Source organism: Neophocaena asiaeorientalis, unplaced genomic scaffold, assembly GCF_003031525.2.
Source record: "Neophocaena asiaeorientalis asiaeorientalis breed wild unplaced genomic scaffold, Neophocaena_asiaeorientalis_V1.1 scaffold84, whole genome shotgun sequence".
NCBI lineage: Eukaryota > Metazoa > Chordata > Mammalia > Artiodactyla > Phocoenidae > Neophocaena > Neophocaena asiaeorientalis.
In genome coordinates this window covers 2,552,864-2,579,088 of record NW_020173656.1, presented here as the reverse complement: position 1 = coordinate 2,579,088, position 26,225 = coordinate 2,552,864, and the positions used below count along the sequence as shown (strand labels likewise).

General features: G+C 36.9%; 1 protein-coding gene across 5 annotated transcripts in view; it reads left to right on the top strand.

Moving 5' to 3' along the window:
* The first annotated feature begins 3 nt into the window (after positions 1-3).
* PUM2 (pumilio RNA binding family member 2) overlaps positions 4-26,225 on the top strand; it is a 92,219-nt gene continuing 65,997 nt past the window's right edge. For 4 of the 5 annotated variants that reach the window (XM_024747799.1, XM_024747798.1, XM_024747797.1 and 1 more), the window contains exons 1-2: positions 4-96; positions 20,918-20,986. In XM_024747799.1, the coding sequence (XP_024603567.1) occupies positions 20,936-20,986 (51 nt within the window). In that variant the 5' untranslated portion in view covers positions 4-96; positions 20,918-20,935. Of the gene's footprint in view, positions 97-20,917; positions 20,987-21,909; positions 22,031-26,225 lie in introns of those variants that run through there. The other variant, XM_024747800.1, reaches the window with a different exon arrangement.

Genomic DNA, 26,225 nt, shown 5'->3' with positions numbered 1-26,225 from the left:
AGTGAAGGCGGAGGAGGGGAGGACGGCCAAGAGCGACGCCGCCGTGTGCCCAACGGTCGGTGTCCCCGGCTGAGGCAGCGCGGCCGCAGCAGCCCCGTAAGTCAGTCGCGCTTGCACCCTCTCCCCGTGCTCTGGCGCCGTGGGGTTGGCTCCCCGGGCTTTGTGTGGCGGCCTTGGCGGGGGCCGCTTGCCGGAGGGAGGGTGGATGGGGCCTCCGGGCTGCCCGGGACGGCTGCGGCCTTGGGCCCGCTCGCACAATGCCGGGGGAGGGGTGCCGGAAGGGGGTGTGGGCCCGGCGGGGGGTGCTCTCGGCTTTCCCGCTTCCTTTCCTCCCCACGCCTCAGCCTCGCGGCGCTGGGTGGCCCACCCGGCTCTTCCTTTGGTTTCGGCGCGCTCGGGGTTAGAGACCGAGCTGTCCGCCCGCTCGCCCAGCCCTTGGGCCGGGAATGGGGGGGAGAGGCCGGGTGGATCCCGAGAAGCGTGCGAGTTGGAAGTGGGCGAAGAGGAAGGCGTGGGCTTATGAAAACAAGTGTGGGAATTCTCGAGGGCCCGAGTGTGTGCAGGAAAAGCTTCCGGTAGACAGGTGTGGGTTTGAAAGAAAAGGCGACTTGGGTTCGGTGTGTTAGGAATGTTGTGTTTTTGTTATCGGAACAGACTTCGATACTTAGGGAAATGTGTACATTAAAACCAAAGAAGATATTAGGGACTTTAAACATTTTAGCAGTCGTTTTGTATCTGAACTGGGCCAAATTTGGGGAAGATAAATTGTTAAAAGTTGTATGCCCAAACACGCGTGTAAAAGTTACTGTTACTTCTGAGAACATAGCTAGGGGAAAACCGATTTTTCTTTGCTTTTCATTGTAACACATATTTAAACATTTGGGTAGGATGGGAATTGCGGACGTATTAGGTGTAATAAGACAATCATGTTAAAATCTGGACTTTAGTACTTTGTGAGATTTTAACTTAAGAAAACTGGTGACAGATTTTTTGGGGTGAAGTTTTTTGAGGAAAGCTTTATTAGATAAAGGCTTTTAAATGCTTGAGAGAAATGTAATACTTGTAAAGGTATTGTATACCAAGAAAATTTTAATAAAGGGTATTACCTAAGGATTTTAAAAGCTTGTTTACTGCTTGGATTCATGTTTAATAGGTGACTCTTCACCATGTGACCTGCAGCATTGGAGGATGATTTAAGGATTTCTGGCTAGGAATCCGGCTAAAAACACAAAGATAAATAGTTTTAATTGGATACGTTTCTGTTCTTAGTTTTTTAATATCCTCCTTTTAAAAAATGATTTGCTTTATCTGCACAGTCCTAAATAGTTGCTGGCATTTCCCTTATTTCAAGAATGTCTTTAAAAGTCCAATTTTTGGTGAAATTCAGTTATTTTAGAATTGTCTTTCGATGTCCTTGAGGGTGGTTTTTGTATGAAGTAAGCTGTATTTTTTAAAAAATTAAAGTTATATTTCAGAATCCTGGTTCTTTTTTTTTTAACATCTTTATTGGAGTATAATTGCTTTACAATGTTGTGTTACTTTCTGCTGTATAACAAAGTGAATCAGCTATACATATACATATATCGCCATATCTCCTCCCTCTTGCGTCTCCCTCCCACCCTCCCTATCCCTCCCCTCTAGGTGGTCACAAAGCACCGAGCTGATCTCCCTGTGCTATGCGGCTGCTTCCACTAGCTATCTATTTTACTTTTGGTAGTGTATATATGTCCATGCCACGCTCTCACTTAAAAGTTCAGTTTTTTGTAAAGTTCATTTTTGTTATTTGCACAGGTCTCTTATCTTCGAGTTAGATTTGCGATTAACAAGCTTAAACATCTTCAAACAGTTTAAACTGTTTAATTTTAACACATGGTTTTCTTAATTTGAGTCTAAAGTTCTTTGATGTTTTGATATTAGTAAGATTTAAGCTTTTTTAAAAGTAAGTTAATTACTGCCATATTAAAGTTGGTGTTACAAGGTTGTCACTTTAAATAGGCCAGTTTTTCTTAGGCATTACAAGTATATAAACCAAATAATGCAGTCTTAACACAGATACGAATATGAGGATTTTGTTTCTTAAACCTTCCATACTTGTCTATAAACATTTCTGGTGTTGAAAGATAATTTATTTTCTTGTGCAGGTACTTATCCTATTTACAGAAGTAATTATCAGAGATTTGGGCCAGGTGTGACATCCAAAACCAATCTTCTCAGTGACCAGACGGTCCCCTTTTTATAGATACTGATAGGATCTTCATAATTTTACGTGGAGGTTGGTTCTGTCACCTGGACTCAAGTTCTTTGTAGTTTCTAATTTAACAACCTTTGAATTCGTTGCGTTTCTAAGATAGGAAAATATTCCGTATTTTCTCATGTTTTTAAGACTTGTGGATACATATTTTAGACATCTGAATGTTTGCACCACATATGGCTTTATCTAGCTTGCATTCACAGTTTAAGGCCATTTTTACTGACAGGTGTGATTAAGGTAATAATTGTACTTATAATAGTGTAAATTGGTTTGTGACATATTAGATTTTTTGCTGTTCTTAAGAAAGCATAAAAATAGTCTGACTTGCTCCTATTGTCCCACCTTCTCACTCTTCCCTTTGATGAGTTTGTAAGAAGGAACTGATCAAGTACGCTCAGCCCCTTTCCTCTTTCTCTTTGGGAGCCTGGCCCCTGCAGAAAGCACTTTGCTTTTTCTGGAGGCCACCAGGGATAGACTCTATCCCTTTCTGGAGGAGGACCATGGTTGTCCTGTGCTACCTGTGACTGCGTTAGGATAATTGTGGGGTGTGGTGTTAGGAAGCCCTGTTCCTCTAGGTTTAGATTATGCTTTCCAGTGTAGCTTTTCAGTAATAAAGGAGCTATTTGGATTACCATCAGCCTAACTCCTAATGTCTCTCACTCCTGAATTCTGATGTGGTGGGAAAAAGGTTTCTTCAAACCCTATCATTAAGAAGCTAACGTTTAAATAGTGATTTTCATATTTAGCAATATAGATAGAAGACATTTTTTTAAGTTGCTTTTGCAGTGGAAAAGTGAATTTACAGAGAAATATTATTTTCATGCTTTTCCAGTGATACATTGTATAGAATTATTGTATAGGTAGGTGCATGGCATATGCTTTTTCTTCTCAGATTTTCATGTAGCAGTATGCTTAGAGACATAAGCTTAGTAATATATTTTCCCTAGTGACTTTTCCTTTCAGTAACTCAGAAGATCCAGCTTATTTATAAATGAGAAATTAAAGCTTGCCTAATTGAACACAAGTGTCAGCTTCCAAAGTGTCTTTTTTTCTTTTGGCCATGCTGCGAGGCTTGCGGGGTCTTAGTTCCCCAACCAGGGATTGAATCCCGGCCCACAGCAGTGAAAGCGCTCAGTCCTAACCACTGGACCGCCAGGGAATTCCCACAGGGGGTCATTTTAATTCTTATTGAAATTGCAGAAGGTTTTGTTTCATTGACTTTTTATTTTATTTTATCGTATTTATTTATTTATTTTTGGCTGCATTGGGTCTTCGTTGCTGTGCACAGGCTTTCTCTAGTTGCAGCGAGGGGGGGCTACTCTTCGTTGTGGTGTGCATGCTTCTCATTGCAGTGGCTTCTCTTGTTGTGGAGCACAGGCTCTAGGCACGTAGTTGTGGCACACGGGCTTTAGAGCGCAGGCTCAGTAATTGTGGCGCAGGGCCTTAGTTGCTCCACGGCATGTGGGATCTTCCCAGACCAGGGATCGAACCCGTGTCCCCTGCATTGGCAGGCGGATTCTTAACCACTGCACCACCAGGGAAGTCCCTCATTGATTTTTCTTAAAATGAAAAGTTGTATTTGGCCCTTGCCTGACTCATCTTTCTAAAGTACATTAAAGAATTTAAAAGGGATAAGAACCTGCTGTATAAATAAATAAATAAAATTCAAAAAAAAGAAGTTAAAAGGGATGGTTATTCAAGCACGTTGGCAAAAAGATAGTTTCTTTAGTATATACCACCTCTGCAAATATAGCTTCTGTAATCCCATCCATTTTCAGTTTACATATCACAGATTTTCACTTCTTATTCTCTTACTATTCTCTTATGGAGCGAGAAAAGATTATAGAGTACTGGAAAACATCTAGATTGTGTACACCTTATATATATATTCCAGAATTTCACTGTAGCTACCAAATACAAAAAGGGGGAAGAAGTGTGAAGGGAGAAGGGGTAGTTAGGGTGTCAGAATACTTTGACTGCAAATGGTACAGCAAAAGAAGGCAGCCATTTTCACCTCCCTAGGGTGATATGTATATTTGGGCCATAAAAATCTCCAAAAATCTGCTTCCTGGAAGGGATTTGGTGAAATTGACTGTAAAGTGACATTACAAAACCACATATTCGATACCTGCCTAGGAAAATAAAACTGCCAGAGTACATAAAAAATAGTATGGGGGGGTTAACTTTTTTCTTTTTTTCCTTTAGTCCCCCAGAAAAAAAGTGTGTAGAGAGACTAGTTTTAGAGAAATCTTTGTGGTTTCAGTTTTACTGGACATTTTATGTCAAGAGTAGCAAGTTCTAGATCTCAAGGTGGTAATCTCTGATTTTAGGCACTGTTTCTGAAAGAGATCAGCAGGAGATAGTCTTTACTAATGTATAAGATGGTTTTATTCATTCTCATGTTAAAAAAAGGTAAATAAATGGCAGAGGCAGGCTGACTGTAAGTACAGGTCTTTTGCTAAGCAGTCAAATGAGGCACATTGTTGGTAGAGAAAAATATGGACTATGGTATGACTTTGTTACATACCAACAAAGAATTGTATACAGGAAGGAGCTACTTGTGTCTTCCATTTTGGTGACCAGGTCATTTATTTAACATCTATGTAGTATTAGCACTTTTAGCATGATATAATGCAAAACGTTGTACTTTATGTGGCAAAACCTGAGTCATTTGAAACCAACTTAACATAAACAGAATTAAGATTTGGAGTTTAGAGAAGGTGATAGCTCCAGGTTTTGCCTACAGACGTTTTCTTAGACCACCTTGCAGTTGAAATATAATTGATTGCTTTTCATCCAAAGGTGCCGTCATTTAATCTCTAAATTATTTGGCTCTTACACTGGCAAAAATAGGAGTATTCAAGGATCTTGCCAAAGATAAATTGCTGTTAATTTTTATGGTAAGTCTGGTTGAGAAGATACTCATGGAGTATTACCTGACTTTCAGTCCATTTGTTACTCTGGATATTCTAAGTTGTATCATTTCATCAAGCTAGACTACCAGAAACTTGCATTCATTTTTTGAGGTTTGCAGGCCTGTCATGTGCCAGATTGTCCTTAGATGTTAGTGGTACAGTGATTCCTGTTCATAGTTTCACTGTAACTATAAGCTTATGTTTACAGTGGAGAGGAAGATGATTAAACTCATGTTTACACAGTGCAGTACACTAAGTGCCACTGGAGGTGGTGTTGCAAAAGTGCTCTGGACTCAGGTAGACACTGCAGGGGGTCAGGAAAAGCTTTCCAGAAGAGGTAAAGTTGACTATAAAAAGACTTAGAAAAGTTAATTTAGTCAAGAGATGGGTGAAGTAGTAGCATTTAGCCAGAGGGTTTAGTATGTATAGTGACCCAGATAGGGGAGAATGGCAGAGCTTAAAGTGGAGGTAAGGAGGAGAATTGAGAAGATTTGATTGGAGATACAGGTAGCAGCACACTAGATTAAAGGGCCTTTTTTTTTTTTAATGTATTTATTTATTTGGTTGCGTTGGGTCTTTGTTGCTGAGCACCGGCTTTCTCTAGTTGCGGTGAGCGGGGGCTACTCTTCATTGCGGTGCGTGGGCTTCTCACTGTCGTGGCTTCTCTTGTTGAGGAGCACGGGCTCTAGGCGCGAGGACTTCAGTAGTTGTGGCGCGTGGGCTCAGTAGTTTTGGCGCACCGGCTTAGTTGCTTCGCAGCATGTGGGATCTTCCCAGACCAGGGATCAAACCTGTGTCCCCTGCATTGGTAGGCGGATTCTTAACCACTGCGCCACCAGGGAAATCCAGGGCCTTTTTAAATTTGAATAATTCTGAAGAAGACTTTGGAGATCCAAGATTACATCTTGGGAAGATTCAGACTATATTTTCCAGCAACCCTTAACATGATTACTGTGAATCGCTTTCCCTGGATTGTGTTAGAGGAGTTAGACACATGACTTTCCTTCAGGGATTGACTCTAAAAAAATGAGATTCTGAAACTTTGCATCTGCGAAGAGAGTTGTTGAGCATATTTTCTATTACAACTCTGTGTTCTCTATAATACCCCATATAAGAGATTTCTTTTAAAGCTTAGTGTTAGAAATAAGGATGTCTCCAAGGAATTGGATAATGAAATTTTTTTGTAATGTGCTGTGTTACCCCCCCATCTTTGTGTCTTTCAGAAGTTAAAGTTCTTACTGTTTTTGTTATTTAGTATTTGCTTAGTTATTTTCCTAAGATTAGTTTTTGTTTTATTGTGTACATTTCCTATGAGTTACTTGGTGTGCCTTCTTCCAAAAATTTTTATTTAAATGAATATAGAGTAAATTTCATTTAGATTATACTCAACACTTTCTACCACAGACACTTTTTATGGCATATAACTTAGTACTCCTTGAAACTGACATAGATTTGGTTTCTCTTTTCAGACATTGCAGTCTAGGTGTTTGGTTTTTGGTTGTTTTCTAAGCAACAACTTAGAATTTTTTTTTTTTAACTTTTATGTCTTTAGGAAATTGGTTTGGTCATATCACTTTAAAGTCATTGGGAAACAGATAACCAATTCAAGGCTTGTTCTTGAATATTTGAGGAACTTTTTAAAAAATCACAATTCATATTCATCACCTAAAAAATTTCCTCATATTTGTTTAATTCAAAGATTTGTACAGCTAATATTTTTCTTAGACTATTTATTATGCCTATCATGAACTAAACATTTTAAAACCCTTTAACCGTCATAGGTTATGACTTTTCCTAGACAAAAGTTCAAGAAAGTTGAAATAAATAACTCGTTCATTTTTTTCTTGGAAATGACTAGAAATAGCTGCTTCTCAAAATAATCAGCTTTGTGTTAACATGCTTACAGAAAGTTACAATAATACTGGGTTAAAGTTAAGCAGATTTATTTATTTATGCATGCATGCATGTCACACTGTGCTGCTTGTAGGATCTTAGTTCCTCAACCAGGGATGGAACCCAGGCCTTCAGCAGTGTAAGCGCAGAGTCATAACCACTGGACTGCCAGGAAATTCCCAGTTAAACAGTTTTAATTGTGGGACTTCTCAGAGCCTTTACTATGCTGTTATCACAGAGAATGAATTCCAGAATGACCATGTACTCAGCTTGCAAAAGAACAAGTGGGTGCTGGGAAGCAGCATATCTTAAATGTATTGGATGAGGAACCTCTTATTTTAAAGAACACTGTGCATTGGTGATTAAGGAACACACTTTGGAAAATTTTTGTCGGAAGAAAAAATCTTTTAAAAACTGCACTAAAGTCTGCTGCTTAAAGTGGTTTTTATTTTTTCCAGTTCTCTCAGACCATGAACTCAAATGATTTCCTTTAGTCCTCTGTTAAAACCTAATTAACATTTCTTCAGTTATTTCTCCTTGGTGCCATACTGATTCTATTGATACTGTGTAACAATTGAAAATTACTAGGTAGCCATTCTAGACAAGTCTTCTGTTGTTGGGCATTGAGCCTAGTACTAAACTGAACTGAAAATAGCACAAGATTGCTTGTACTCTATTGACTGTGATAAAGCTTCTAAATTATAATGTGTTTAAACTGTATTAATATAGGACCTTTTTAAAAAAAACTTTCATTTGCTAATGTCAACAAGCCTTACAACACAGAAATATAAAAAGATAAAACCAACAGTACCCCCTCTCCTACCAAAGTTAGATGTTTATTTTTTCATACTCCACACTAACATATACATTGCCCCTCTTTTGTTAAACAAAACTGGGATCAGGTTACACACCTTAGGCAACTTGGTGTTTTTATTTAATATCATGGATATTTTATTGTATTAGTACATATAACTTTAATAACTTGTAATACTTAGTGTATGGCTTTTTATTTTGCTAACGCATTTTTGTCGAGTTTAGGTTGTTCATTTTCTGTTTTTGAACCACTGCAGGCAGTGCTGCAGCAAATACCATTATTCAGTTCATCCTTTTATGTTATTGTTTATGTAAGTTAAATTACCAGAAGAGAAATTACTGTGTCAAAGGATTATATATTGAGTCTTAAACAGAAAAAAATATGTTCACTCATTATGGTGAGTTAATATTCTAGAAAGGACTTATATTGCAATTTCACATATTATCTAATTTAGTCTTCACAATAACCTTATGAGGAAGCATTGTTATTCTCATCTGTAAATGGGGAAACAGAACCAGAGAGTTCAAGTGGTCTGAGTTCATTCAGCTAGTTAGAGGCAAACATGGTACCATATTCTAGATCTTTTGGTTCTGGTTTCTGTTTCTGTTACACCATGATGAATGACACAAAATTTTTTCATTGGAAAACCATTAGGGTGCTTGTGAATATATCCCTTAGCTGTAGGTGGTATGGTGTATGTAAGGCTTTCAATCCTATCTGCACAGGGAAGCATTACCTGGAGAGCTTAAAAATACTAATAAAAATCTGTGCCTTTCTCCCTGCCCAGACTAATTCAAATAAGTCTTAGATAGGTGGGATCTTAGTGTTAGTAGTTTTCAAACCTTCTGTCTAGATTCTGATGTACTGTGAGGATTTGAGAACCAGTGACCTTAAAATTGAGGTGCTAATATCCCTGAGGAGTACATGAAGTGTTTCCAAAATGTTAGCATGTTTAGTTTCCTGAGGATCAATTTACAGATCCTCACTATGTGTACTGAGAAAGGCACATCTTTGATCCATCTCAGATTTTAATGTGGTGTATTTTACCCCGGATAATTAACCTTCAGGGCACCAGACTTGGAGTTAGCTTCCTGTAGTGATTAATTTTATGTATTCACATTGCTGTGTGAAACTGGAGTATTTTGGCTTCCATTGGGATTTTCTGAATTCGGGTCAGTGATAGTCTTGAGTGGTAGGGAGTAATGGTAAATTGTTTTTAAACCAGTTCACCTCTTCTTTCCTAACTTTTTGTCAAAGAATACTTACAAAGAACAATACTATGAAATACTTTGAAAGCTAGAAATACATAAATCATGTTTGTTATAGCATACTGTCAAATATATTGTGTTTAAATGTATGATTTGGTTGGCTCCATTGTTTTTTTAAACACTTTGCAGAAATATATCAAAGAGTAAGGTAGAACTAACTTAGATTTAAAAAACTAAGTGCTGACCACAAGTGTAATTCCTTTAAATCAGGCGATGATAGAATATTTAGATCTACAAATTGGATTTTGATTTTTTTTAAACTCAAAGTCTCATGAAGGTGTGGCTAGAGATAGTTACTATAGTAGGTATTGGGTATATGTGTAAATTCCTTTATATCATCTTAAAAACCCTTAAAAGTTTACAGATAAGGGGTGGGATTGAACCTGGGCCCATGGCAGTGAGAGCACTGAGTCCTAACCACTGGACCGCCAGGGAGTTCCAGAGAATATTTTTAAGTGATGCTTAATTTATTGAAAAGATGTTTTTCTGTTATGTTTGTTGATAAGTCATGATAACCTCTCTTATGTATAGGTGTATGTATATTTGAGTTCTACCATATAAGACTATTGATTTCCAAGTTAACTTGTTTATAGTGATTTTTAACATGTATATATTTTAAATATTTTAAAAATATAAGTAACAAATGGCAAATATTCAGAGTATAGAACTATAAAATGTAAAATAAAAATCATGCATACTCTTTTCCTGATGTGACCACTGTTAATGGTTGTCACTCTTTCTGTTTGTTTTCTGTTTTACAAAAGTGGAATGATAGAAACGCTGTTTTCACCTTGCCTTTTCACTTAGTATCCTAGAATTTTTTCCATGTATGCATAAATATATCCATTTCATGCTTTTTAATGGGTGTATAGTTGATAATATTATCATTTTCCCTCTCTCCCTATTACAGTATTTAGTATCCTTCTTTTGGTCTCCTTCCTCATGACTATTAACATTTCGCAGAACACTGGCATAACCAGAAAGTGCAAAATTGTGGTTCATGTTTTTTCTATCATAATTCTGATTGAGAGAAGTTTTAAAGTCTAATGGATAAGATGATATTAATACATTGAAAAATACAAATTAAATGCCATGAGAATTGAGAAAAGATGACTTGGGGGAGGTTTTAATGGAGAAAGTGGCATTTGAGCCAAACTTTAAGGGATTTGTAGGATCTGCACATGAAGAGATAAATGGCAAAGAGCTGTCCAGGGGACTGGAATAGTTTAGCAAAAGGAAGGTTGGGGAACAGAGTGATGGTTTATGCTTGTTTGGTATAGAAAAGAGCATGGAGCTTTTGAAGTCTTGATGGTGTTGAATCCTCTGCCATTTTAGTAGCTTTGTCTATTACGGTAGGGAAATTGACCACAATTTCCTTATTTGTAAAGTAGGAATACAATACCTACTTTGCTGAATTGTAATGAGAATTAAATATAATGTTCCTAGTATCATCTCTGGCATAAAATCAAGTGCTCAGTACATTCTCTTGTTCTCTTTGGGGGATGGTGTCTGATAGAAATTAGTGCAAGGAGGTTTATGCTCATTTGGAAATCAGTTTTGTTTTGTTTTTTTAAATTTCATATACTACTTGACAAAAATATGGTTGAAATAATAAGTGATGTTAGGTTTAAACAACAGCTTGGACTGTAAGTCAGTTAACTTTCTGGAGAGTAACCCCCTTTACAAGCTGCAGTTTATAAATGTTTTGTTTAAAAGTGTGCGTGTGTGTGTGTGTGTGTGTGTGTGTGTGGTGGGGGGGTGTCCAAATTGTACCTGTCCTTCAGGGCCCAGCTTAAATACCACCTGCTTCACATGGCTGCTTGTCATATTGTTATTTTGTTAAACTTATTATGGAAATTTTCAAGCACAAGTAGAATAGTACAGTACACCCTTGGAGATCTATCATCCATATTCAACAGTGTGTGAAATCTTTAGACCCATATTTTACTTTTTTGAATATTTCAAAGCAAATCCCAGACAGTAGCCAGTTTAAGCATAAATTCTCTTACTGATGAGAACTTATTAAAAAAATGCAATCTTCTTGCTATTATCACAGCTAACAAAATTCCTTAATATCATCTAATACCCATTCTATATCTAGAATTCCCTGATTTTCTAAAAAGTTTTTTTATAGTTGGTTTGTTAGAATCAGGATTCAAGCAAGGTTTATACAGTGTATTTGACTTTTAAGTCTTTTAGTGTATATAATAGTCCTCCCTCTCCTCTTTTAAAAATTTCATTGATAGTGAAATGAGGTGAATTTTTTCTTTTTTCCGTATTCTAGATTGGGCGATTGCTTCCTTGTGTTATCTATTGACTTTGCTCTCTCTCTCATATTTCTGATAAATCAGTATTTAGATCTAGCAGCTTTATTATTAGATTGATGTTTACTGGGGGAGTTTTTTAGGCAGTAATTCTTCATTGGTGGTACTGTTTTGTATTACATTATGTCATGAGGCATATAATGTCTGCTTGTTCCACTTTTAGGGTGATGGCATATTAAATTACATATAAGAACATTAATTTAGAAATACTGCTTTTGGGGGACTCACTTCATGATATACCTTGGACATTTCACATGTATCTTGGACTCATTAGAGCCACTTTGCGTTATCTAATAATTATCCTCATTTCCATCTAAGTTATTTGACCTGCTTCTCTCAGGTGATATGTAAAAGCATGAAAAACTAGCATTGATTGAGGTTGTTTTAGTGTGTAGATCTTCTCTAAACAGTGTTTTGTTTTTCAAAGAAAAAAAAGAATTTCCATAAGCAGTATTTTATTTCTTAAACTAAACCAATTGAGAGAATGCCTTGTAATACAAGAGACTTTGTAAGGACTCAAATATATGGTGATTCGCCTTTGAGAGAATTCTAAGGAAAAAAAAATACCTTGTCTTATATTTGCATTAAGTAAGTATATATTTACCCTATTTAATCTCCTTGAGAAATATGATATCTGAGATTGATCCTCAAAGAGCTAAAGTATTCTTGCACATAAATATTTGGTTAACTTTTATTTAATGTCTTAATGCCGGTGCTGAAACAATCTTAATTTCTAATCTTAGTTAGAAGATTTGAGCTAGGGTCTTTGAAGATTTCTAGTTTCTGGGAGTCTGTATATTGATAACACATTTTTTTTGCCAAGTTTTATTCAAAATGTAAACTTTGACTTTTCCTTAATATAGTCAAGTCAGTTATACAGTACTGTTCTTAATGCTGGTAAAACAAGTATGTAATTCCCCCATGAAGTACATGGACAAATGAGTAGCAAATATCGAAAAAACATTTATGGTTCCTGGCTTAGTTACCACCTGAGTGACTTGTCCAACACCACTAGAAAAGTGTGTGATTCAATTTGTACCCCCAGATAAATAACAGATTACTAGGTGTTGATGGTGGTTCCTAGAGACTTCTAATATTAAGTCTGTGAAGGCTAATGGTCTACCAGAAATACTTACACCTGGATTTATGTTTACCTTTGTCATATGGATAAGAAAAGACATTGCTAAACAAATGAATTCTGTTGGAAAATTTGTGTGATTTACTATGCTGAAGAGACTAAGGTATTCTTAAGGACTTTAGTACCTGTTTTCAATGGATACCACTAATGCTCAATGATTATGTTCACTAAAAACAGTCCAAAGAGTATGACTACTAAGAATATTTTATAAGCAGCTTAAGTTACTCTTTGTGTGTATTGACTTACGTGAATCAATTAAGTTTTCATGTAATTTTTAAAAAAATATTTATTTATTAGGGTGCGCCAGGTCTTTGTTGCTGAATGTGGGATCTTTTAGCTGGGACATGCAGGCTTCTTAGTTGCAGCATGCAGACTCTTCAGTTGTGGCACGCTTGAGGGATCTAGTTCCTGGACCAGGGATTGAACCCAGGCCTCCTGCATTGGGAGCATGGAGTCTTACCCAGTGGACCACCAGGGAAGTCCCAGTTTTCATGTAATTTTGTTGTTTTTGTAATGGATGCATGAGGTAGCAGCAGCCTCTAGGTATTAGAGGACCAGTTTGGAGAAGTAGTGCCAATGGGAAGTTGCACTCATTTTATGTTTGGTAAATGTTTTCAGTTGTACAAAAAGTCTGAGGAAAAGTCTTGTTTATGTCTCTATAAAATGAGCATTGTGTATTCATATATATGAAGGCATTTATAAACAGTCACTCTCTAGATATTAGATGATTTCATGATCTGAATTTACATTTCATAAAATATAGAATGATTTTTTTCATTCAGTATATATTGAGCATTTTGGTGGCTAAGACACAGTTCCTAGCCCCTTTAACTCCAGAGTTTAATTACTACTATGGCTTTAAAATAGAACTAATTATAAAACTATAAAAATGTAATTGGTGTTATATGCTGGTGCTTTAATACCATTTATTGTAGCTTTAAATGGTTTTTGCCCCCCAACCTATTTTTTATGGTAGGCATATGGTAAGGAATTGGATCAGATGTTACCTAAGAAAATAATGCATATTCTTGGTTCATTACACCAACTATTTGTAAACCTTTTGGCTTACGCATTAGTAAATATGAAAACCCACAAAACTTAACCAAGTTGTTATTTGAAGTACTTGATCTGTTTTTCTCACATAATTAGTAATGTTGTCTACAGAAAAATTAACTAATACTGTTAAATTTTAGAACTTAATAAGACACTCTTCTTTTGCTAGGAAACATCATAACCTCAAAAACTTTTGTTTGTTTGTTTGTTTGTTTGCGGTACGCGGGCCTCTCACTGTTGTGGCCTCTGCTGTTGCAGACCAGGCTCAGCGGCCATGGCTCACGGGCCCAGCCGCTCTGCGGCATGTGGGATATTCCCGGACTGGTACACGAACCCATGTCTCCTGCATCAGCAGGCGAACTCTCAACCACTGCACCACCAGGGAAGCCCCAAAAACTATTAACTTTTTAATTTAAATTTACCACAAGATTACACATGGTCTTGTCCATAGAAAAGTTTCTATTATGTATTTTCTATATTAGCAAATTCTAATTGTTTAAGGAAATAATATTGGAAAACTTCATGGCTTAATAATGCAGACCAAAAAAAAAAAAACAATGAAGACAGACTTTACACCCCCAAGCAGTATAGTGTGTACTATAATTCTGGGATACATTTTCTTCAAGGGAACTAGTCAGGTCAGTATTATATAACTGATAGCTAGATACTCCATTGCTTGTTGAAAGAAGAGATTGTTCGCTTCCTTCCTTAGGTCTAACCACGCAGGGGAGAGTTGTTAAATTATGTCCAGATTCTTTTCCCTTGCCATCAGGTGACACCAGTGCAGAAATTTTAAGAGTCCTTAGTGGCATATGTGTGACCCCCACCCCTGCAGTTTCATTATGGTTAATATGAAGGTCATTGCAGAAGAATCGAAAGTGTTTATTTTCTTTGTATCTCATTGTTTTGCCTACTTTCTCCTCCATTTGCGTTCTCATAGTTGAAATAAATAACACCTTAAACTGAAAAGCTGAGCTTGAGTGTTGCTTTGTGAGTTTTGTTTTGTCTTTTTTGTTTTTTTTGTGGTACGCGGGCCTCTCACTGTTGCGGCCTCTCCCTTTGCGGAGCACAGGCTCCAGATGCGCAGGCTCAGTGGCCATGGCTCATGGGCCTAGCCGCTCCATGGGATGTGGGATCTTCCCGGACCGGGGCACAAACCCGCCTCCCCTGCATTGGCAGGCGGACTCTCAACCACTGCGCCACGAGGGAAGCCCCTATCTTGTTTTTAAAGTCTTTTCCCCATAACCCACCCTGGTCATTGAAAGAAAATAATAAAATAACCTTCATTAAAAGTAATCTGAAATTCCCGTTCATTATTAATTAAAATAAAAAATGTACATGGTGAGAGTATAAATGAAAAGGTTGAAAGCAAAGCCCTGATGCTTAACTTTGGGTCTGCTCGAGTTTGAGAGTGAATTATCTGCATTTGATTTTTTGTGGAACAGTCGGGAGTAAATGCACTAGAGCAGAGGTAGCAAACTTTGGCCTACAGGCCAGATCTGGCCCACCAACTGTTTTTTTTTGAACTGCTCTCTAGAATTGACTTTTAGAATTTTTAATGGTAGGGCAAAAAAATCAAAAGAAAAATAATATTTTGTGACAGATGAAAAAATATGGAATTCAGACTTCACTGTTCATAAATAAAGTTTTATTAGGACACATTCGTGCTCACTCATTTTCTTATTGTCTATGGCTGCTTTTGTGCTACAGATGCACAGTTGAGAAGTTGGGGGACCGTATGGCCTGTAAAGCCTAAAATATATAGTGTCTGGCTCTTTACAGAATAAGTTTGTTGACCCCTGCACTAGGGCATGATTCACCACAAAAGTATGTGGATCCATATAGCTAAGATACCTCTCGCATTTATCCAGAGTTTCTTTACCTTATTACCTTATCTATTTGGACCACGGATGAAAATGTAGAAGTAAGCAAAGAAGGGGCTTTGGTAAAGCTCTGATGCTTTTATTCCTGAGAAGATTTCTTTTTTTTTTTTTCAGTTTCTCGAATTTATTGTTCTGTCCCTCTCTTTGTCTCTCTTTGTACCAGTACCATATTGTTTTGATCTCTTTAGTTTTATCATAATTTCAGTTCATGTTATACAGTCATCTTTTAAAATATCAACTTTATCGAGGTCTAATTTACATACACTAAAAAGTATATGGTTCACCAATACCAATCAATCTATATACACTAATGTAACAACCCCAGAATTAATATACAGAAGTACTTCTTTTCAGGTAATCCTCTCTCTGCTTCCCAACCCCAAGCAACCAGTGATTTGCTTTTTGATGCTACTGATTCATGTTGGAATCACACAATATGCATTCTTTGGTGTTAAGGTTTTTATTCCACATTTGAAGATTCATCCCTGTTGTGGCACTGATCGCTCCTTTTTATCAATGAGCAGTACACCATCGTATGGCATAACAGTGTGTTTATCCAGTCATCTGTGTAGAGGCGTTTCTGTCATTTCCATTATAAAGATGCTCTAAATAGGTACAGGACTTTATGTGGGCATAGTCTTCATTTCTCTTAGGTAAATGCCTTGGATGCGCATAGCTTGATCACATGGTGAGTGCATGTTTTACTAAATAAGACACTGCCTGAGAAGATTTCTTAAGTCTACTCCTGAGAAGATTTCTTAAGTCTACTCCTTTTTTCCTAATAAAAATCTCCTTTCTTTCATTCATAGATTATACAGATTTATTGTAATAAACTAAAAATTACGATATTTTTTAATATTTTTAATAGCTACACTATACTTTATAGATGTGTTATATCACTTAACTATTGTGAGGCAGTTATGCAGCTTATAATTTCAGGATCTGCAAGCAACACTGCTACAAACATCTTTGTACATAAAACTTTTTTGTATTTAGGTTTTCTTTTTAGGATTGATTTTCAAAGTTAGGGAGATGGGCTCAAGATGTACGAACCTGTATATATGATGCCAAATTGCTTTCCTAAGAAAGGATTGTAACTTTAGAACGTGTTTTTGTGTTTGTTGGAGGTAGTTTCCTTCTTAGAGCTTGTTTACTCTTACAAGTCTACCACATTCATCTGAGGCTACAGATTACTACAAATTAAAAGCAACCTAATTAGAAAGGTCAGAAGGGATACTGTATGTTCTGGTCAAGTGATATTTAACCTGACAACAAGGCAGGAGGCTGAAATACTAACAGAAGCATACAAGAAAAACAGAACATTGAGCACCCCAAGAGTCTCAGGAAGTATCAGTTCTTTCTCGAGTAGTATGTAATGATCTTAATAGTAACTAGTTATTTGTTTAGCACTTTTTATTAATTGCTCACAAAACACTTTTGGATACATTATCTAGTTTGATCTTCACAACAGATAAGTAAGATTTAGAGGTTAGACAACGGGCAAAAGTTAAAACTCGAACTCTTATATTCTGAATTAAAATCACATACTATTTGTACTCTACCACATTATCTTAAATATAAAATTTGTCCATTATTCTTTCTTCAGGATTGCAGAATAATGAATCCATTTTAGAACTATTTCCATCCTAAATAATAAGAATCTTATGTTTTTGGCTCTAGTGGAATAATTCTTAATAAGGACAGTCTGTCCTCAGAGGATACAGGTAAATAAGATGTCACATGGGAGATTTTTTTTTTTAATGACTGTAATTGGTGTGATCTTTGTTGAGCCCAGATTTCAGGGCTTAATATCATTTAGTGTGTGTTCATAAATTGAATTATGAACTCAAAATTATATGGCTGCATCGTCAAGTTGGTAGGATTTAAATTTGAAGCATTCTTAAGAAATTAGAACACCTCTTTAGGTGATTGAAAATATCAATACATGATTCCTGATAACATGTCAGCAGTATCTCAAAGCTTTCAAAGGATTGGCCATTAGGTTTGGGAAGCAGTTGATGCTTGGAAGAAGTTGAGGCTGTAATGGGATGGGAAATCTAGAAAATACAAGGTCTGTAAAATGTAAGGTTTAAAGAAAGTGAAATCACAAATGTAAATCATCTTAAGGAAAAGAATATAAAGGACATCGAGTCTAGGGCAATATGGAGACCCTAGGAATTATTTAAATAGAAAAATAAAATGGATGCTGCCCAAATTTAGGAAATTTTAAAGAAACAAGGGAAATCAAAGATGGTTTGAGCAGACCATACTAGACATTAGAATGAATTGTGTCATGTGAGATGTAGAACTTTGATTGCGTGACTGAGAAGTGTAGGACACATTTGGACTAAGATTCCTTTACTTAATCAGATAATTGGGGGCCCCTCCAAACTATATATGTATTTAAGGATGTACAGTTGTTCCTCAGTATCTGCAGGGTATTGGTTCCAGGTGCCTCCCCAGCCCAATACCAAAATCTGAGGATATTCACGTTCCTTGTAGAAAATGGTGTAGCATTTGCATATAACCTGTGTGCATACTAGGGTATACTTTAAATCATTTCTAGATTACTTATAATTCCTAATACAATGTAAATGCTTTGTAAATACAATGTCAGTGCTATGTATTGATAAATAATTACCAGCCCTCAGGGAATTTAATTCCCTGCTTTTTGGAACTTTCTGGAATTTTTTTTTTTTTAACACTTTTGATCCCTGATTGGTGAAACCTGCAGATGTGGAACTCATGGATATAGAGGGCCAACTGTATAATGTTGTGTGATAAACGAGTATTTTGATCTCAAACTGAGTTTTGCTTTAAATCACTAGGTGTCATGATGGTATGGCTAGAGATATTTTTTATAGTAGGTATTGGTTGTACATGTAAATTGGTTCATCTACATATGTTATCAAACCCATAATAAAATTTTTGCTTTACATGGGCTTATGTGTTTTGAAGAAATTGAGAGGAAAAACTAGTCCTTTGTACTTATGCACATACTTAGCATTTCTGGTGCTCTTAATTCCTTCCTGATTTGAGTTTCCATCTGGTACCCTTTTCCTTTAGCCTAAGAATTTTTTTAAGGGATTTTCTGAGGTGGAAGTCTGTTTAACAAATTTTATTTTCCTTTTATCTAAAAATGTCTTTTAGTCTTTATTCTTGAAGGAGATTTCCATCAGATAAAAATTCTAGGTTAGCGTTTTTCTTCTTTCAGCCCTCTAAAGTCTGTCCTTTTTATTCTGGTCCCCATTGTTTCTAGTGCGAAGTCAGTCATCATTTTTTCCCCTTTTTGTAATGTTTTTCCTCTCGCTGCTTTCAGGATTTTCTCTTTGATTTTCAGCACTTTTATTATGATGTGCGTGGATGTGGGGTCTCGTTTTTGTATTTCCTGTTTATCTTGCCTGGGGTTCGCTGAGCATCTTTTTTTTTTTTTTTGCGGTACGCGGGCCTCTCACTGTTCCGGCCTCTCCCGTTGCAGAGCACAGGCTCCGGTCGCGCAGGCTCAGCGGCCATGGCTCACGGGCCTAGCTGCTCCGCGGCATGTGGGATCTTCCCGGACCGGGTCACGAACCCGTGTCCCCTGCATCGGCAGGCGGACTCTCAACCACTACGCCACCAGGGAAGCCCCTCACTGAACATCTTGAATCCGTAAATTTTGCTTTCATCAAGTTTAGGGGAATTTCTGGCCCTTGTTTTTATTAATTGATTGCGACGTTGGGTCTTCGTTGCTGCGCGCTGGCTTTCTCTAGTTGCAGCAAGCGGGGGCTACTCTTTGTTGCGTTGGCAGGCTTCTCATTGAGGTGGCTTCTCTTGTTGCGGAGCACAGGCTCTAGGCACGCGGGCTTCGGTAGTTATGGCTCGCAGACTCTAGAGCGCAGGCTAAGGAGCTGTGGCGCACGGGCTTAGTTGCTCCGCGGCATTTGGGATCTTCCCAGACCAGGGATCGAACCCTTGTCTCCTGCATTGGCAGGCAGATTCCCAACCACTGCACCACCATGGAAGTTCTGTGTTATTTGTAGATTTTTTTGATGACAGCTGATAGTTGTGAGGTGATATCTCTGTTGTTTTGATTTGCATTTTTCTAATAATTAGTGATGTTGAGCATCTTTTCATGTGCCTTTTAGACATCTGTATTTCTTCTCTGGAAACATGTCTATTCTGATCTTCTGCCCATTTTTTGATTGGGGTGTGTGTTTTTTTTTTAATTGAGTTGTATTGGCTGTTTATTTTGGATATTAACCCCTTGTTGGTCATATCATTTGCAATTATTTTCTCCCATTCTGTTGGTTGTCTTTTCAGTTTATTGATGATTTCTTTTGCTATGCAAAAGCTTTTAAGTTTAATTAGGTCCCGTTTGTTTATTTTTGCTTTTACTTTGTCTTAGCAGACAGATCCAAAAAATATTGCTGCGATCTATGTCAGAAGTTCTCTTCCAAGAGTTTTATGATTTCAAGTCTTACATTTAGGTCTTTAATCCATTTTGAGCTTTTTTTTAATATGGTACGAGATAATGTTCTAATCTCATTGTTTTATAATACATGTAGCTGTCCAGTTTTCCCAGCACCACTTGCTGAAGAGACTGTCTTCTTTCCATGTATACTCTTGCCTCCTTTGTTATATAGATTAATTGACCGTAAGTGCATGGGTTTATTTCTGGGCTCTCTTCTGTTCCATTGATGTATGTGTTTGTGCCATTTCCATGCTGTTTTGATTATTGTAGGGAAAGGAATTATTCTTAAGGAAACCTCTGAATATTATAATTACTCTCACAGCAGATTATATGTTGCTTTGAGGTAGAACTGGATCACCACTTAAAAAAATTTTTTTATCATTGTTATAAGATCCACAAATAATGAAATTCTGAGAAATTTTGAGAAATCTTAAAGAAGTAGTGCAAAGTAATAATTTTGTAATAGGAATTACAACATTTTTTTTTAAAAGAAGATAATTGGGGATTTCCCTGGAGGTCCAGTGGTTAAGACTCCATGCTTCCACGGCAGGGGGCAGGCATCCAATCCCTAGTCCGGGAACTAAGATCCCGCATGCGGCACAGCATGGCCAAAAAAAAAAAAAAAAAAAGGTAACTGTATTTTAGTACGTGAGCTCACTTCTTTTCTTTTGCGCAGGAAACTAGTAGGGGTTTCTTTTGGCACACAGAATAATCCATGAACCGTTGACCCCAGGTTTCCCACAAATTTTAGTGTAGATTGCTATGGTGCTTTATTTAGGAAAACCTGTCTTTATAGAGAAATGGATTCTTGTCCATCTCAGCTCATGCTGTAACATCAGTAATAGCAGCAGTGTAATATAAAAATAGTTGATGCAGTCTGTTTTTCAATTTTTTCTTTCTACTAATGTTTCTTTTTGTTATTTAACAGGTTTGATCTGTGGATGAAATGAATCATGATTTTCAAGCTCTTGCATTAGAATCTCGGGGAATGGGAGAGGTAAATATTTATGAATACTAAGAATGTATACCTCACTTTGATTATTTGAGCCATTGAGACTTGTTTTTTAACCATAAGTCTCCTTGAAAATAGTGGTTGTATCTTCCAAATGATGTGGGCTTTTAAAATCTGTGGTTGTGGGATTTTCAGCTTTTTTTTTTAACTTTTAGCGGTAATTTTAGTGAGGTTATTTGTGTCTAGTTGATTTGATTGACCTGATAATGTCTTCTATTTTGGTAATGGACCATAATTACTTTGATCAGAAAAGAGCCTTCCTTGATCTTTGTCCTGCTGTTTTATATATGTATGCTATGTTTGCTTTAGCCACACTTAATTGTTCACTGTTCTTTCTTACAAAAATTTCTCCTTGTTCATTGTTTGCTTAATAAACTTCTAATCCTCTGCAGGACTCTACTGAAAAAGACTCTTTATTGTCCCATTGATATCTGCAGTAAAATTAATTACTTCTTCATCTGACTTCTCATGGATCTTTGTACATACTTTTATTATATTACTGGTTACAGTTTATTTGTTTTATATTAGTCTCCTCTGTAGATTGTTAGCTTTGAATGACTAGGGCACAGTGGGCACTCTAAAATTTTGGCTTTTATCAGTCCTGTTAATATATGATTTTCATTGGGGCATCCCATTTAACCTCACCATTACATAATTTAAGACATCAAAACGACTTAGTTTTCCATATACCTAATGAATATTTAGAAAACTTTAATTGATTATGAAAACCTTGCGGTCACATTTTGTTTTGTCATGTTCTGTAGTACTAACATAGTGTGGACTTTGATAATAGAAAATAACCGTGAACAGACCTAAGATGTGTAATTAACCGCTTGCTCCTGGAGATTATTTTACTTTGGTAGACCTTCATGAGACTCACTCCATCCAATGCTGTGCTCTTCAGATGCAGAAAAAGAGTCCAGTCACTCTTCTGGGCCACAAGAGGGCACCCTGCAGCTAGCTAACCCTCCCCTTCTTCAGAACAGCGTTTTCCAAAGAGTTTGTCATTTTCAGAGGACTGATTTAAGGGTGAGTTAAGGTGCTTAAGCATGAGTATTGCCAAAGTAAACTTGTTAGTCCAGCGCTTAAGGTAAAACTCTGGGCCCTAAGAAAATTTGAGAGAGGGAATAATTTTTTAGTTAAAAAACCTTGTAGCTTCACTGCGGTGCAGTGGCGGCTTAGGCATTACTTACACTATGGGTGAACAAAAAGAAGCAGTTGAAAAGGGCTTTTGTTTTTTTTCCCTGTTACTTGTTTTCTTTGGTCTTTAGAAAGCAGAATAACATATCTTAAAAGCAGGTTTGAACAGTGCTTCAGCCTAGTCTGTGACAAACTTGAACTTGATTTTCTTAAAGACCAGATAAAGTCACACCCTTACCTTGATTCTGTTTAGACCCCACAACACTTTACTTTGCAGATCTACACTGTGTATGTATTTACAAATTGGCTCTTTTTTTCCCTCCCTTTTTAAGTAGTATTTGGTAAACCCAAAGACATGTTGGCAGTTTAAAAAAAAAATGTCATGATCAGAAACAGTAGTTGAGAGAGTTTAGGTATTTGGGGGGTGGAGGGAGGGGTATTTGAGGTTTTTGGAGAAGAAAGGCTGGTTTTAATAGCATGTTAAATGATCTAAGCTTAAATCTAGGCTTTTCTTAATGGGAATGTCAGATATGCAGAGTAAAAATGGCTAGGGTTAGGCTGTCTGGTTTTTTGGCAGGTAGCAGCAGGTCAGTGCTTCTGTGACCTTCATCTATTAAAAATGTATTTTTAAATAAGCTGTTATTCACTAATTAAATTTTTTTCTTAACAGTTTACCAACTAATTCTGTTACCTCTAAGAGATAGCTAAGAAACCTATTGAGGTTTCTGTATCTGGGTTCTCTCTCCCACAAGCCTTTCTATCTTTCCTCATCTCGCAGGCAGCAGGGAACCTTCTGGGATTTCCTTCTTTGCCTGTCTCTCTCTCACCAGTCTTCTCCTCCTTTCCTGACAGGTGAGGTTTTTTGTTTTATCCCAGAATTCATTCATTTTAATAACCTAAAAGCAGCCTTGAGTTTCTGGCTCTTGAGTTTTCTAAAATTGCTCGTTTATTTTTTTTAATGCGACATCCTTTTCTAATATATTGCCCTATCTTGACTTTTTCTTTAAAAATAAAGCTTTACTTATGTCTTAAGTTGCTGTAAATCTATAATGTACAAAGCACTGCATTACATACAGGGTTATTTTCAAATGTACTGGGTTATGTAGATCATGATAGCTTTTACTGACTCATCATCAGAAGGGCGGTTTCTTCTAGTCGTTCATCCAGAGTAGGAACAGATTTGTATTCATCCATTCATAAACTCATCCTTTCCAATTTTTTCCATAGCACATTTTTGTCAAAAGGCCTAACAGTTTGTGTTATGTCACATGGCTTAAAAAGAACAAAGCTAACCCATAGGCGGTTGAACTCAGCTTCATTAGTATGGTGTTTTAAAACTATACTGCAGAGACACATACCTTTATTTTTATATATAAAAATTAAACAGGAACTTTGTGTGTGTGTGTGTGTATGGAAAAAGAGGCTCCTGCCTGAAATTCTTTAGGGAACCCAGAATTTAACTTGAAATCACTGAGTTAATGTGTTTTGGGGGAGTATTTTCATAGCTTAGTATGATAAAGCTCCCTCCTTTCTTTTCTGACACAGTAATATTTAAAGAAAACATTAGAGAAAATTTATGTACTAAGATCCCAGGTAGTATGGTGAAGTGGAAAATGTACTGGAGAGAAGAGTAAGGAGACTTCTGTTTTCTCTCAGATCTATCATTAGCTATGTATTTCTCTCAGATCTATCACTAGTGATATAGCACTAGTGATCTATCACTAGTGCTATATCACTAGTGAGAAAGACTGACTTCTTTGAAGGTAGTAATAAGAATAGCCTTTTGTATGAATCACATATACCTCCCAAATGCTCTAGCTCTGATCTGAGCTGTTAGGGATAACTGGAATGGAAATCAGCTGTTTTAAATAGCTGATTATCGCCAATGTCTATAAATCCCTATCTTAGACATTCTGTCATAAACTTTATCCACTTTAATGAATTCCCACATTATATAGTCTGGATATCCTGATAACATCTTGAACTGTTTTATTTTTTTCATTATGGCTAGTCGTGGCCTAATAACTGAATATTTTTAGAAATATTGATGAGTTAGACTATGATTGGAAAGAACCATCTTCTGTGGTAGTTAAGTGTAAAGAAAATGGGCTTTAGAATTAAACAGTTATGGTTTCAGCTCCTAATGCTGCCACTTACTAGCTATATATGTAATCTTACATGTAATCTTGGATAGTTTATTTAACTTCTGATTCTGTTTCCTTACGCAAAATGTGACTTTATTAAGCAACTTTGTATTGATGTAAGTAGTGTAGTTTCATGATCCCCCAGGATACTCAAATTTAAAAAGAAGGCAAACAGCTATAGACAAGATTTTTGTAATGAATACTCCTATAATCATTTAAAATAATCAGCCAATTAAATGTTGCTGGCCAGCATGTTACTCATGTTTTAGAATCTTAAAGGATTCATACTTTTCGTAGTGAAGATACGTAATATGTATGTTTGCCACGTGCTAGATGCTGTTCTAAGTAGTTTACTTATATTATTTCATTATTGCCTCATAGAAAACTCTATAACAGTAGCTTTATTATTATCCTTACTTTACAGATGAAGAAACTGAGGCTCAGAACAGTTATTTAACTGGCCCAATACCAAGTAACAGTGCTTGAACAGCAGTTTGAACTCTTGAGTGCCTTGACTGTTTACAGTACTGCTTCCCATTGGAAGTGATGACATCTAATAATATTTGCTGCTGATATTAAGGGATATTGGGAATGTAGAAGATTTGGGGAAGTAGTATGATTTGAAAACATTAAGTATTGATATCTTTCATCAACGGAAAAGATTAAAGTCTAGAAAAGCACCATTCTGGAGTTCTCTTGTGGCTGTTGTTCTACACACTTGGTTATTAGCATCTGTGCCTGCCTATCTTTTATGAACTTCCATTGTAAATAGAGTCACCTTACATCCTAATTTGCCCAGACTGTCCAGATATGTGTTTTCGTGGCATAATTGTTAATAGCACTCCCTTTCTCAGAAGTGTCCCAGTTTGGATGTTATATGAACACTATAATGTAGACATAGAGCCTTCAAGTTCTTTTAATTCTTAGGATTATATTAATTTGGTTGACTTGGTGATTTTACATAACAATTTTTTTTTTTTTTTTTTGTGGTACGTGGGCCTCTCACTGCTGTGGCCTCTCCCGTTGCGGAGCACAGGCTCCGGACGCGCAGGCCCAGCGGGCACGGCTCATGGGCCTAGCCGCTCCGTGGCGTGTGGGATCTTCCCGGACCGGGGCATGAACCCGTGTCCCCTGCATCGGCAGGCGGACTCTCAACCACTGCACTACCAGGGAAGCCCTTACATAACAATTTGTATTAGAAAAATCTGAAGTGTAAATGCACCTCATAGTATAAATTCTAGCAGGAATTTTAATAATTATTTATTTTGCGGTAGTATACTATCGTGTTGACTGATTTCTTTGGAGATGGAAAAGGCAAGCCATAAGTGCTTCTTGAAGGAAAGAACTAATAAACTGGTGGATAGTGGAGGGATGAATTTGTATGTCCACCCAGTCATTTCTGAGTTGGAATGATGGAGGAGTAGGTTGACAAGAAATACTGAGTTGCTTGACCTTGGTTTAGAGCTTTTGTGAATTAGGGAACTAATTTGAAACAGTATTGGATAGTATGTTTTACAGATCTTCAAGATCTCTTAGCCCTTGTTTTTGTGCTCTCCCATTTCTACTATAGTAAAAGAGTCTCCAGGGGCAAAACACTACTTTTATTGCTATTCCAACCTTTGTACCACTTAATCTTTTCTTTTTTTTTTTTTAACTGTTCTATCCTGGATATCCTGAATTGTTGCCTCCCCCTATATTTAGTCCATTTTAACTTAATTCTTGGTCACAAGCCAGTAGTTTCTCTAAAAATATTTGAAATCAGTGTCTGTGCTGTCACAGCTGTTTCTAGAATGGTGATAAGGGCCTTTGTTAGGAAAAGTGTTAATTTTATTAACTACTAAATTGTTTGCTGGTCCGTGATAACTTATAAATGTTTGCAAGATGAAGAGACATTCATAGCCCAGTGCCTGGCAGAAAGTAAGCACACTGGGTAAGTGCTT